The sequence below is a fragment of the Halyomorpha halys genome, unplaced genomic scaffold (assembly GCF_000696795.3).
Source record: "Halyomorpha halys isolate HHAL.00 unplaced genomic scaffold, Hhal_1.1 Scaffold542.1, whole genome shotgun sequence".
Lineage (NCBI taxonomy): Eukaryota > Metazoa > Arthropoda > Insecta > Hemiptera > Pentatomidae > Halyomorpha > Halyomorpha halys.
In genome coordinates, this window is record NW_027105041.1 from 486,683 (window position 1) to 500,746 (window position 14,064).

At 29.6% G+C, this 14,064-nt stretch overlaps 2 protein-coding genes across 10 annotated transcripts in view; one reads left to right on the top strand and one right to left on the bottom strand.

Annotated features, from left to right (window-relative positions):
- The window catches only part of LOC106684099 (latrophilin receptor-like protein A), a 21,009-nt gene extending 13,160 nt beyond the window's left edge, over positions 1-7,849 (top strand). For 4 of the 9 annotated variants that reach the window (XM_067048205.1, XM_067048214.1, XM_067048207.1 and 1 more), the window contains 4 exons: positions 3,921-4,047; positions 4,607-4,837; positions 4,951-5,148; positions 5,236-6,933. In XM_067048205.1, coding sequence (XP_066904306.1) covers positions 3,921-4,047; positions 4,607-4,837; positions 4,951-5,148; positions 5,236-6,441 — 1,762 coding nt within the window. In that variant the 3' untranslated portion in view covers positions 6,442-6,933. Of the gene's footprint in view, positions 1-1,413; positions 1,524-2,687; positions 2,800-2,953; positions 3,149-3,920; positions 4,048-4,606; positions 4,838-4,950; positions 5,149-5,235 lie in introns of those variants that run through there. The other 5 variants (XM_067048236.1, XM_067048232.1, XM_067048235.1 and 2 more) reach the window with 5 other exon arrangements.
- Positions 7,850-8,434: 585 nt separating this feature from the next.
- LOC106684100 (protein THEM6) lies at positions 8,435-12,018 on the bottom strand. The gene is made up of 3 exons (XM_014425989.3): positions 11,579-12,018; positions 9,740-9,954; positions 8,435-9,645 (listed from the first exon to the last, which is right to left on the bottom strand). The coding sequence occupies exons 1-3, from the start codon at positions 11,715-11,717 to the stop codon at positions 9,418-9,420; spliced, it is 582 nt and encodes a 193-aa protein (XP_014281475.1). The 5' UTR covers positions 11,718-12,018; the 3' UTR covers positions 8,435-9,417.
- Positions 12,019-14,064: the final 2,046 nt, after the last annotated feature.

Consider the following 14,064-nt stretch of genomic DNA (forward strand, 5'->3'; position numbering starts at 1 on the left):
TTTATTTCATATAACCTAACTAATTCTTAACAATGAAAATCTTTAGGCGTGAATATCTCCTAAACAAAGCGTTTGCGGACGTACCTTCAGAGGAATTTTTTTTTTCTTGTTTTGAGGTCCTTAGTTCATATTTTCAATTTGGCCACTTAACCCTGAAACACCCTGTATATCCACTGGTTGCCTCGAGTGCGAAAATAACAATGTTTCAAAACAATTTAAATATTGAAAAATATTATTTTGTTATGTTTGAAATATTCTCAACTTTTTGTCGGTTTCACATAACTTCACGCTAAGTTCATATAAAATGTAATGGAATATAAATTGAAGGTATTTGAACAACTAAAAACGTTAAAATAAATTGATTTAAAAAAAATCCCTTCTAATGGACGAAGTGTATTAACGAAGGAGGATTAATTTGAACTTAAAGAAGGGTGGTACAAAGTTATGTGATGTGAAATACACATGTTTTTCTTTCAATTTACTTAGCATACTCATTTCCGTGTTTTCCTCATGATTTAATATTTTTATTGATGTGTATAATATTAATTAATGAGGCATACAACAAGTTCTACAGGAAAATAAACTAAAATTTGTGGTGAGTGGCTATTTATGATGCCATTCCAACTATTAGGGGATAAAGATAATATTATGAGACAATCATGATCCGCTAGCCGACATTTTAGCTTGAATGCATGCTCTGAAGACTGAATATCAGATCATGAATACACAATGACCTATTTTAGGAAAATTGAAGCACGCGAACATCAAAGACCGGCAACTGATTATGTGCTTTTAAACTCGTCAATTCCTAAGTACTTAACACTTTCGATGTAGTGTATCAAACATTACTAGCGAATGAATTCATAAATTATGTTGATGATTGTCTATAAATATTGGAACTCACGCAACGGGAATAGATGTATCGATGTAATTATCGAGACCGCTGATTATTGAAATTCACTACAAGATTTATATTCTATCTTCAATTGATTATAATTTATAGGCATGGCATGGGTTGGCATGAGGGAAACTGCACCCAGCGATGCATCCTCCTAACGTTCTAGGAGACTAGGAGGCCATTCATCCAACCCCTCATCATCCTATGCTGAGTCACGTCAGGAGTTCCATTTGCCACCATTTGTCGTAGACATTCATTAAAATATCCATTAAATTTGTAACGAAACCGTTTTTAAGTTATACGAATATGGTTCGATAAAGTCGGAATGGGTAGGTCGATGTGAATGGTTTGAAACGTAGAGTGGTGAGCACGTTTCCAGTCTTAAAAATTGTGATTGAAAGGTATTTATTTTATTTTTAAATCTGTGTCTATTTAGCAAGTCCATAAATTTGGTAAGTGTAAGTCTGGGTTTTAGTTAGTAATTGTATATGTTACGTTTCTGTTTGAGGAGTATTTAGAATGTCTGTGTTGTGTACAATACTCGTAAAATAGTCTCAGTCGGAAATTTAGCAATTTACATTTTGCCTTGACGTTGTCTCAACCTTCCATCATCAATAAGTCCCAAGTAAGTTGTTTTATTTGTTTGTAATATAGGGTGGATGTCTATGTAAACAGTTGCTCTGCTGTTTCGTGTCGCAGAGTAAATATGACATATTGTAACTTGTCGTGGTTAATCCTTATTTTTCATTATGTTCACCATGTTGCCTAGATTATGTTGAAAAGTTAGTGTGGTCAATATAGGGTCTGTGTTTCTAGTAATTATTGCAGTGTCGTCGGCGCACGTCAGAGTTAGTATGTTGTCGTCGGTAATCGGTAAGTCATGTGTGCATATTAAGTATAGAATTGAGGCAACTAAAAGATGAAGGATAGTTTATGCATCATAAATATATTTAAATTGAATATTTTATCAATGCTATTTGATTAGCCTTCTATATCAGGCACCTCCAACCTGAAGAGAGATAATTACTATAAAAAATATTTTTCCTACAAAATATTAGATATAAGCAAAGATGTTTCAAGTCGAGAAAACAAAACAAATCAGGCTGCTTAGGACTAAAGTTCGTTCTTTCAATAGAATGACTCTTAAATAGATATTTTAGTTTCCAATTTAATATCTCGTAAATCAGGTGAAGTTTTTAAATACCATATTGTTGCCAAGATGCAAAACATCTCACATAAACCTTATACTTGGGTGTAATGGTGAAATTCTCAATTATATATCTTCTTCGTTAAACAGGAATGTACATAACAAGGTGAAAGTATTCATTTGGTAGGGTTTCCCTTTACAAATGATACAGTGACTGGATGATGGAGTGTTTGCGACCACCTGAGCTATTTTCCTATCGATCATAGTAAATTAAGTCGACTAATTACAAAAATAATAGGTCATACAAAACATATGTATAAGGATAGTAAACAGCTATCCTCGGTACTCAATATTTTCAACCATGTGATTTGACTTACAGTTCCTGACGAATAGAGAGTACCCATACTGACTGACAGAACTTTTTCTCTCTTACTCCCATTTCCGACAACCTTTAATACAAAAAATAGGGCACTATGACAAGATATCACTAAAAAGATACACTCACAACCGCACCAAACATACTAATAGACAAAACTTGAAACCTGATTTGTACAAATATTTGTTAATTGTGTTTATTTTATCTTTTGAACAATCGTAGTAATTATTTTTTTCACCATTATTTATAATTTATGTTTATTGACTGTTTTAATTACTTATTATTAAGGTTTTTTTCATTTTTCTACTGCATGAGATTAAAAATATGTATAAAAAGGAAATTCAAAGCATAGCATCTCACTGAATCAAACTGGAAAAGGTACTTAATATACCCTAATATTTAACAGATGTTTATTAAAAAAAAAAGATGTTTATTATAGCTTTATGGCTAACTGTAAATAATAATTAATAAAAACAAATGTTTAAAAAAAATAGATAAAAGATAGTTGATTTCTATTGCAAGTATTTTCTAAAATGAACTTTTTTTTCCAATAACGCTAAAACAGAAAAAAATATTAAATTAATAGATTGCATTACGTACGATTACATAACTCAGAGTGAATATTACCTTTTTCTACCAATGGTACTTGAAGGTATACGGTGAAATACTTTCGTACGGTCGTTTTGAAGTGTCCGTTCCATATGAATTTTACTAGAAATATTTGGAGGTGAAGGCCATCCTAACAAAAATTAAAATAAATAAAAAAATAATAAAAAAGGAACTATGGTTTCTTGAGGACTTAAATTCTTCTTTAACACTTTGTTTTTCTTCACGAATCATGAACCCACCCTCTAGTCACTCCTGGTTTTACAATAGGGCGCTTTCTTGCTTTAATTTCTTCTATGACACATTGTTTTTCTCGGAGAATATGCCGTGAGATTTCTTTTCTAAACTGAAACTTAAAGGGTCTGCAATAGCTCGTAGATGATGGGCCGTCATTTTTCCAAAGAATGCCATCGGCTTCATCTGACCGGGAGATATTTGAAGGTACAGAGTAGGATAGATGAGCAAACTTTCCACAGGAATTCCAATCACTGTTTTCAGAGAATCCCAGTGAGTTTGCTGCCTTTTTTTAAGGCTGATTTGAAATGGATTTTAGGTGTGTTTATAACCTCTGCGAAGAATAGGCAATATATATTTGAGATTTCCTCCAATGTCACCACAAGATAGTATATTTTATTAATTTGGCAATATTAACTGCCAAATATATAAAACAATAACAAATATCAGAACTGTTAACAATATTGATATTAAGATTTTTTCTCTTCATTTTTAAACTAAACATGGTGCTTTAATCACAAGATTTTAATCTTGGGATTCTGGACTCCAATGCTCATAACATATGCTTTCTCAACTACTTAGTAACTCCTTAGTGATTTTGAATTTAAAAAAAAAATTTACTTATATATTTTTAAAATCAGTGAATATTACTGTTTTAGAGGAAACAGGCCTTGCCAGTGCGATGATAAGTGTGCTGAATATGGAGACTGCTGTATTGATGCAGTACCTAATTTGAAGATGAAGGGAAATAATAAGTGGAATTGTGTCCCCTTAAACTTAAATGATGTAAGCAACAATTAAAAAAATATACTTACAAATAATTCAAAGTTATTACACTGCTGGATGAAATATCTTCCATTTCTTATATTTTTTAGCAATCATTGGCCTGATATATAAGTATAAATAATTTTAAATATAGATTAAAACATTGTTGTCCATGCAGTTTACTTGTTGAAGTTCATTGTTTTCTAATATATTTTGATAGTTAATTAATCTTCTGAAAAAGTGTTTTTAAAAAGTTGAGGTTAATAATATATATTATTATTGTTATTAAATATTAACAATATTAATTTGAAATATTTTTAAATGGCATAATTTTAAGTTTTAAAATGTGTATTTAACCAGAAATTCATGTTTATTTTCTAGCTTACATTTCAAAGCTTGATTATCTACAGGACTAACAGATTCAGAATATGGTTCTACTTATCAATTAAATATTTTTGTAGCCAAAAGAAGGGCATTGAAAATATAAATTTATATCCATTCTGAGAAAGGATATCATTTTCAATAAAATTGTTTTCATAAATATAATAATATAATTTGTATATTTACATATTCCTTACAGAGTATTTACGCTATCTCAGATTGTGGTAAATATAAAGGACAATGGAAGGCGACATGTGAAAAAAATGTTCCTCCTGATAAATACCATTATATACTGGACATTCCGGTCTTTTCAAATTTGACAAGGCTTTACTATGCTAATATATACTGTGCTTATTGCCATGACCAATTGAAATTTATTGTTAATCCACATCTTTCAGTTGCTTGTAGTAACAATATTACAGTAGAAAAGGTATAGTTCGCAGCATTATAAAATTTAACTTAGTTCTACTTATAGATTATTCATTACAAATTTCTTACTTGGAATTTGTAATACTACATAAACTTTACTTGGAAATATTTCAGATTTTGGAAACTGGAATTTATCAAAAAGGAATGCTTATGTGGAAAGTTGAAAATAGTTCCTGCAGAATATTCCCTGCTGAACAGTTAAAAAATGAAAGACCTTGTGTTGCTTCTGTGTCGAATTGCCCTCCTGACACAGATCCCATACTTTCTTCCAAATGCAATTCATATTCGATGATATTATCAAAGTCAAAGGAGGTAATTATAAAATATGGAAACGAGAAATAAAATTATAGTTTGTTTAATCAGAAAAAAATTTTCAAGTCAATAATATTTTCTTTTCAGATGTATAAGAACCCTCATTGTGCAAAATGCAATGGCATAAACGAAACTGAATTACACTGCTGGTATGGATACTCGTACAGGACGGTACCAAGCCTTTCCATGATACTGAGTTATGACTGGAGTTTTCATTCTTGTGATGTTCCAGAGAGTATCTGGGATGGTTTACAACAGAAGTGCACTTCAGTCAGCTGCCCAATTGGAAGTTCTTGTGATATTAACATTAAGTGTAACAAAAGTGATATGCCCTGCAACAATATCAAAGAGCACTTAAGCCAGAAAATTGATGGTTATATAACACTTATATGTATGTCAACTTCTGTAGTTTTGTTATTCTTGCATTTGCTAATATCAGTAATTTTACCAATTCCTAAAACACTACCAGCTAAAGTTCTCAATTCTCTAGCTATTTCTTTGATGGTTGCTCAGTCACTTTTTTTGTGTGGAATATTTGAAGTATCGAGTAACGTTTGTAAAGTTATTGCAGTTTTGACACAATTTTTTTATTTGGCTTCTTTTTTTTGGATGAATGCTATGAGTATTGATATATGCAATACTTTCTCTGATGCAGCATTAAAAAACAGTTCATCCAAGAGCCATACAAAGTACGCTGTATATGCATGGGGAGGGGCGACATTAGTTACTACTAGTTCGGTCATTGTAGAACTGACTGACTTACTCCCAGTAGACTATCGGCCTCACTATGCTGCAAGACCGAAAGTATGTTGGTTTGGAAACAGTTTACCTTTGGCCATATTCTTTTATTTTCCCATGTTTTTCCTCTTATTACTGAATTTTATGCTGTTCACAATTACCGTTTATTGGTTACAAAGGCACCACAACTCTTCAGAAAAACTTAAAACATCAGGTAGGAAGGAATATAGTACACTATGGTTATATATAAAACTTTCAACTATAATGGGAACATCATGGACATTTGGTCTCTTAACATCTTTAACTCGCATGCCAATTTATCATTATCCTTTCACTATTTTAAATGGTCTTCAAGGAGCATTTATATTTATTATGTTTGATTTGAAAACAGTTATTGTGCCTGCACTTTTAAAAAAAATTGGGATGGAAAATTTTAGGAATAAAGGATCCATCCAGGGGCGATCTTACAGAACAAACTCCAGTCAATTGAGCTCATCAAGTAAACAATCAAAGTATCAAACTGATACCAACAAAGTAAAATATCAAGAAGGTTGACAGTATATATAAAATATGATATTTGACGTATATTATAGATACTTGGAAAGCTTGCTTTTTACGCTTCCCAAAATAAAAAAGGAAATCAAGTTATGTTTAATTCATTTTAAAATTGAATATTAATTCTTTAGTTGTGAAAATAGAATAAATTTCAATGGTGTTACTGGGCAACAGTGACTAATAGTAGGGACAGTGAATTAAAAGATTATTAATTAAATAAAATTAGCTACACATTAAGGGCTTATTGTTGGCACATGATGTTGGCTTATTGATAAAAAAAAATGTTCATTGCCATTATAATTGTCATTCATGGTAGTTTATACTTTGCTGCAGGCTGGAATGAAGCGGAGCAAACAAGAATTAGAAAGAAAAAAGTAAATTATAAGTACTCAAGTGATTCTAATAATTTACCTTGTATGTATATTATACTCATTAATAATCACTATGAATAGTTTGATCATATTAAATATACATAATATGTTTATTAATGAAGATGCTGATTATTTAACATTGTGATTAGGTATACCCATTGTTAAAGAATTGAATGTAAATCCCATTTTTGATGCTTGCTCACTCAAAATAAATCTACATTCTCAACAAATATAAGTCTAAGGTTACAGATGAATGAACAGTATAACTGAACAAATTTAATCAATATAATTAAAACAATAATTGTTGAAAGTGATATTTGTGAGTACATCAAGAATGCAGGTACCTTTTTGTTAGGAACATTGTGTATAAAGTGTCTTCCTTTATTAATTCGATTACTGATGTTCACTATTTTTTTAACAACATTTAGGGGTATTTCCCAGTCATCACTATGTATCTGAATTAATTAAACATTCAATGTTTCATAACATATATAAACAGCCATCTCCATAATGATTATTTCATCTAGCAATTTCATGTTGTTTATTTCCTCGAATCCATATTTTGGTTTGTTAAAAATTGAGATATTAAGGAGGAATTTAACAAATAAATATCTTCAATATCACATAATCTTAGGAATATTGGCATTGTCTAGTGATAAATGAAAGAACACCTAAAACAAAGTCCATAAATTGGTGAAGTATAATCCAATTACTTATAGTTGAAAGTGGCTAAGTGAGATCAGTGAGTACATCAAGAATTCGGATACTTTAATAATTATTTAGTGAACAAATCCGGTTCAGCACACTCCTTAATAATTTTATCTTTCTATTATATTGTGTCATATCAAAAAAATGTAATTTATAAATTTATATATGTCCGATCACGGATTGATCAGTATGCTGTGTAATGTAGCAACCCAATGTATTTGGGCAGCATGATTGAATAAATTTCTTTCTCTGTGTGTGCATTGATATTTAAATTTAAATTATTGAATCATAAAGTAATTGTCAACAATTGTTGATTCATAGTTTTAATATATGGAAAACAAAATGTAGTTGAGTTGTATTAGTACTCTTCTTGACAACTAGAGGATAAAAAAAAAAATTTTTTTTAAGCATTAATTTTGTTGCAATTCAAAATTTTAATGAACTTGAAATTTATATCATAAATTTATTTATTAGAACGCTCAGTGTTAATTAAATTTGTACTAATAACCCCTGGATTTGAACTATTGTAGATTCTTATTCAACACGCAAGCTTCTACTAATAAGACTTTTTCATTAGATCTAATTTCATGGCTTAACAATACTTAATACAAGTAGTTAGATAGAAACTTGATTTGGAATAAACTTCTGATTAAAAAGGTTTGACATATCCTTTGTTAATAAAGGAATCATTATTTTGATCAATTTTTATCTCTAATAATGTTTGTTTATGGTAAAAGGTTCTTAATAAAAATATAATATCATTGTTTAAAGTAAAATATATTAACATTAAATAATAAAAAAAAAATATTGTCACAATAAATAAAAATATATATTTATTATAGAAAGGTTTACAAATCAACAAAGGATACATTCTGATCTTTGATCAAAACAAATAAAAATACATAAACAACAAAGAAAAAAACGTTTCTGTCTAATTAATTAGAAGAAAATAACAAGTACTTGTGTCTATTTGTAGCAGTCTTAAAATAGATATAAATTCTATAAGATGAAAAATTATTCTATAATTAGAAGTAAAAAATATTTTTATTTAAGAATTTGCTCATTTGAATCCTTAAATAATTAGGATATGGTTATATTAAATATAAATATTTGCTTAAATTTTAAAATTTTTAAAAGTACCACTAAAATCCATGAAGAATCCTGGGTTCATATATGAAATATCATTATTTCAGTATATATGAACTAAGAAATTTTTAATATATTCAGACCTATTATTAGGAATAGGTTTTTCATCATTAAAATTAATTTAAAAAAGGTAGGCAGCATTGAGATATTTCATAAAATAATGGATTCAATGTTCAGTAAACTATAAGTTACAAAATAAAAAAGGTAATACTCTTAATACCAAGTCATTCAACCATGCCAACACCAAAGCAGCAATCTCGTTTCCTATGATTATAAATTTTTATCTTTAGATAGCATTATATCCCTTTTACTACAATGAAACTTTGCAACTGTATTTGCAATAACATAATCTTCGATAATAAATAATCGATCATAACTATCAACCGCCATTTGCAATCTTGGCTCAAGAATTAAACGTATAGCTCAAGGAGGTCCTTTTAAAAAGAGTGGGCAGATAACAATGGTGTTATTTAATTTTTAATAAAACCAACTCCAATCTATGATACTACATAAACCCAGAAAGAATAAGAAACAAAATCAAAAACAGGAAAATATGACAAAGAAAGGCAACAAAATTATAAATAAATGTCAAAATTAAATACAACAGAAATAAGAAAATGGAACAATAAAAATGAATTTCATTAATGGTATATCATTGAATTTGTTAACATAATACTTAATTTAAACCAACATTGGTATAGTCCATGCATTTAATTTTTTTTTTATTTCTGTATCAATAAAAACAATATTATTAGTCCTGCTTCGGCCTCAGTTTTTCACTCGAAATTTCCATGCTTTGTAACCACAGATCGAGATCCCTGGGTATTTCTGGTTTGGGTCCAGCATTTAATGATTGCATGACATCTTCAACATTAGCTTTAATCATTGTCTGTTTGCTTAAAACTATTGCTCGGATAAATCCATCATTTGTAATAAACTTCTGCTCGACATAGATGCTTTTCTCATCCCAATAAATAACCTAAAATTTATCGATAGTGAAATATAAATGATTAGGGTGGATTGATAATAAATACTAATATTCACTGACAACCATTATATAATTGTAAATATACCTGAGTAACTATTTTGTAAAATGTGAAAATTGGAATAACTCTTCGGTATCTAATGTTAGTTGCCGCTTGGAGAGTATCACTTCTTCGTTTCACCATTTCATCATACAATCCAGACCTGTCATAAAAGTGAAAACGTGCAAAATCAAGATCTCTAACGAATCTAGCATTGTTCATATGTTTGAAAATTAAGTCCAAATCTTGGGTAAAACTAAAACCTGAAACAATAATGACAAAATTTAAATTTAAGATAGAAATTAATTCAATGTTAATAGTGGAATAAACATCAATATGGTGGAATAAACATTAATATAAAGGTATATTTATCTATATATATCATCGACCCACACAACTTCCTATAAGTTTTGGTTTTAGAGGTAAGGTAAGGAAGGCTACCCTAGGGTGGAGAGTGAAATGTTTTCCAATTTTAGTCACTTTTTCAATGTTGTATAATTCAACTAACTTAAGTCTCCTTTTCCCATTTTAAGTAAATGTTTCAAAGATGATATAGGACTAAATATTAAAAAATATTTAGTGTTAAATATGGGCTGACATTTAGACTTTGAATGTCTTCTGTGCAAAAAGAGTTGTCCATGGAAGTTCCAAGTCATGGGAATTTAAGAGATATTATTTATAAATTTTCTTTTATAATTTCTCATATATGCTATAGAAATTTTGTTTCTTAAATTAATGTGTTAATTATTTAGTCATTTAAACTAATGATTTCATAATTTAGGAAATAAAATAAGGAACAATAAATAATATCTAATGTATATGTACCTAAGAGAATAGAATAGCACAAAAAAAAGTATTAATTTTATTTAATAAAATTAATACTTTGCTATCTTTTCATGTTATATAATAGATAATCCTTTTACCGCATATACTATGATGGGTTTTAAGATTTTATGGCCTATCTTTAATTTTCTTACTACCTAGGTAAGAAGATTGATATCGGATCAAAATTTGGTTGTGCAGTTTTCAATGGATCTTTTAGAAAAATTCTCAACAAAATGAAAAAAAAAAAAAAGGGTTTGAATCAGATCAATATTGACAGAAATAGGCTTTTAGAAGTTGGTTAACTAAATATTTTTCTCAGTTTTTCATGAAAACCGTTCTGTTTTGGCAATAATTTTTTTGAAAAATTCAGCATCTATACATACACCTAGAACATTTCAGATGATCACAGGAAAGCTAGTTCAATCGTGGAGTAAGACAACCCCAAAAAATTAAATAAAAGTAAAACAGTAAAATCTCTATTGGAACAATAGGAGGGAAGATATTATAATGAATGATCTTAGGAGGCTATGTGGTGGGGAATGTATGAGTTCACACACCAGATATTCTATCGTATATAATTTATTATTGTCATAATAAAGAGGCATATTTTTTGGAAACTATTATTCTACTTAATATTATTTTGATACCTTTAAAAATAACATTAATGGAGTTAGGTAATTACGAAATTCATAGAGCTTATAGTCTTTGGTTACTAAATAATGTAAGGATAATAAACCTGACAATAAGAAGATGACATTATTCAACTAAAGAAACATATTCAGATGGAACAGAAGTAAAAATAGTTACTCATTAATTTATTTGATACCAATTGTTACTTATTGATAAAATAAGATTAACAGAGCCTTATAAATATTCCGATAGTTCACTATTATTAATAATATACCAAGAATTAAAAAACAACACGTTTGTAAAACTCTGAAGAGTTAAGTTTTAAAATTGTGCACCAGAGATTAATAGTATAATTTTGTATGGCAGAGTTAATAGATATGCTTTTTATCGACTCGTTATTAAATCAATACTATTTATATAATTGTTACTTACCATAAATTACAGTAGGGTCAGTGATTTTTTGCTTATTTTCAAACCATCTCCCAAACAAAATAACAGATATAATTCTAATGTAATACTGAACATCGAAGAATATTAAAAGTATAAGTAAAAAAATAGTGAAAAGACACATTTTTGTTTTATTGTAGAATACACTTTGTTTAAGAATTCAATAAAAGATACCCACAACAAACTCACGAAACCGGCCTCTTATCACGGAACCAAACCTCAAATGCCAGAACCGCTTTGTAGTGGGGGTAGTGACTTCACTGTTTTAGAGCTACAGGTGGCTGTCAACAATTTCCTTGCGACCCGGACTGACATTCTTTCAAATAGTTTCTTTAATTTTTAACTACTACCATATAGGGACCCGGCCAAAATAATAGTCAATTAAATGATTCTTGAGTATGGAAAAAGACAGAACAATTAATTGAAACATCGGTTAGCCTAGGACTGTCCTTGAGAGTAGACTAGTTCCATTAGTACAAGAGTCGGGAAGAAAATAAGGCAGTTATTTCACCCCACTTTTTGATTACTTTAATGAAACCTATGTATAATTACTAGTCAAAACTGATGAGTCTGCCAAGTATAAGTAGGGGGGATAACAAAGGATCTTCGGTTTTCTTGTGTTGTTGCTAGTTCTTAAGATATAGAGCTCCGAATGAAAATTATTTTTTTTTATCGTTTTGAAACAGCAGCCATTTTTTATTCCCCCTACCTATACTTGGTAGACTCATCAATTTTTACTAGTAATTGTACACAGTTTTCATTAAAGTAATCAAAAATTTGGGTGAGATAACTACATTTTTTCTCCTCTTGGGCTCTTGTACTATATGTTTACCATTGATTTTGGGTCTTTCCCGACCCATGAAAGAGTGAAATATACCTCAGACAATTCATTGTTACGCGACTGTTCTGATTTACGATTTTTTTTAGTTTGAAGGAAAATAATTGCTTGGAATTTTTTTTTTGATTATGTGTTAAGATGACACTACACGTTTGTCAAACAATGGCAAATTCACTGCGCAAGCATGTGCAAAGGTTATTTGAATAAGCTGTGACAAGCAGACATGAATTTGCGGCGAACCGTCATGTTTAGGATACAAATAACACGGCATTTATTCTTCATCCACTACGTTCTTTTCCAGTTTTCATTGTTTAGAACACCCAACAGATAAATATTTGCTCTGTCTGTATTATAATCAATAAATTAAATAATTACCTCAACCTTTGGGTTCAATAATTAACTCTTGTTTAAGAATGTATAATTTAAAATTCTATCGATTTAGGTAGGTGTGACTATATTGTTTAGAAAGAAGTTATAATAAAAAAATAGTCATAAAAATGTAACAGGTGGTTTTCATCATCTTGTTCTTCACTTAAGTAGAAGGTAATTGGTTAAAATGAAGCACTCTGTGGTCTGCTGTTGCTTAGTAATGGATCGGAAGCGACATAATTCTGTTTAATGTCTGATGCAAGTCACTACTAAAAATTTACAACACAAATTTTGTCAACCCATAGATCTACTCATAGTGCGTCATTAGCATATTACTCTGTTAGTTTTGAAATATGAGTACTTTTTGAAAAAAAAAAAATACATGTGTTATATTACATTATTTATTTTCAACAAAAGATAACATAGCTTTGATTTTTTAAAAATTTAAATACATTTTCCACAGCTGTTTAGACGTCTCAAAACGTGATATTCAGTTGTTTTTTCCAGTACGATGTACTCCATCTCAGAGGTGTCATTTCTTTGATTGACAATGCATTACCAAGCAACTTCTTAATGTTTGTCTACATGGGCTGAATAAGCAAAATCTACGTTGGTAATGTTTTCTGCTGCTCACTCAAAAAGTAGTCTGGGAGTTTTAGTAACTGACATAACCTGCCATTATTTTTACGGTTCTTATTAAGATTAAGGTTCTTCTGCGCCCTCGATGAGTTTGAATAATTTCCCTCCAATATCAGAGGGCAACTAACTGTTCAGACAGTTTTTTTGAATTATTAAACATTATTTATTCTTTTAATATAAAAACACTCTTATTATCAAAGAAAATACAAATCTCAATTTGAAAATGAAACTAAGTGTTCAGTCTCAAAAAAGGGGAAATTTTCATGATTTATTTTACGCCCTTTGGCGGAGATCTCGCTACCTCTTATCCACGAGCTTTGGCAAAAAAGTGCCAGTCGGCATCAACTTGAAAATTTTTCTGAAAAAAACAGAGGTCTGTGAAGTTTTTTTATTGGAAGGAGATCCATATGAAAAAATTGAAAAATTTAATCACCAGAGAAGTTTTTGAAAATGTATAACAGCAACTGTGTGGTGCTTTAGGGAATCAGAAATAATTATATGTCCAAATATCTTTTCCACCTTGGAATTTAAAATAAAAAATACAAAAAGTATTATTACCTGCTGGGGGTGACATTCTAAAATAATAAGTTTTTTCATCCTACTTGTAATATTGAAAAACTAGATT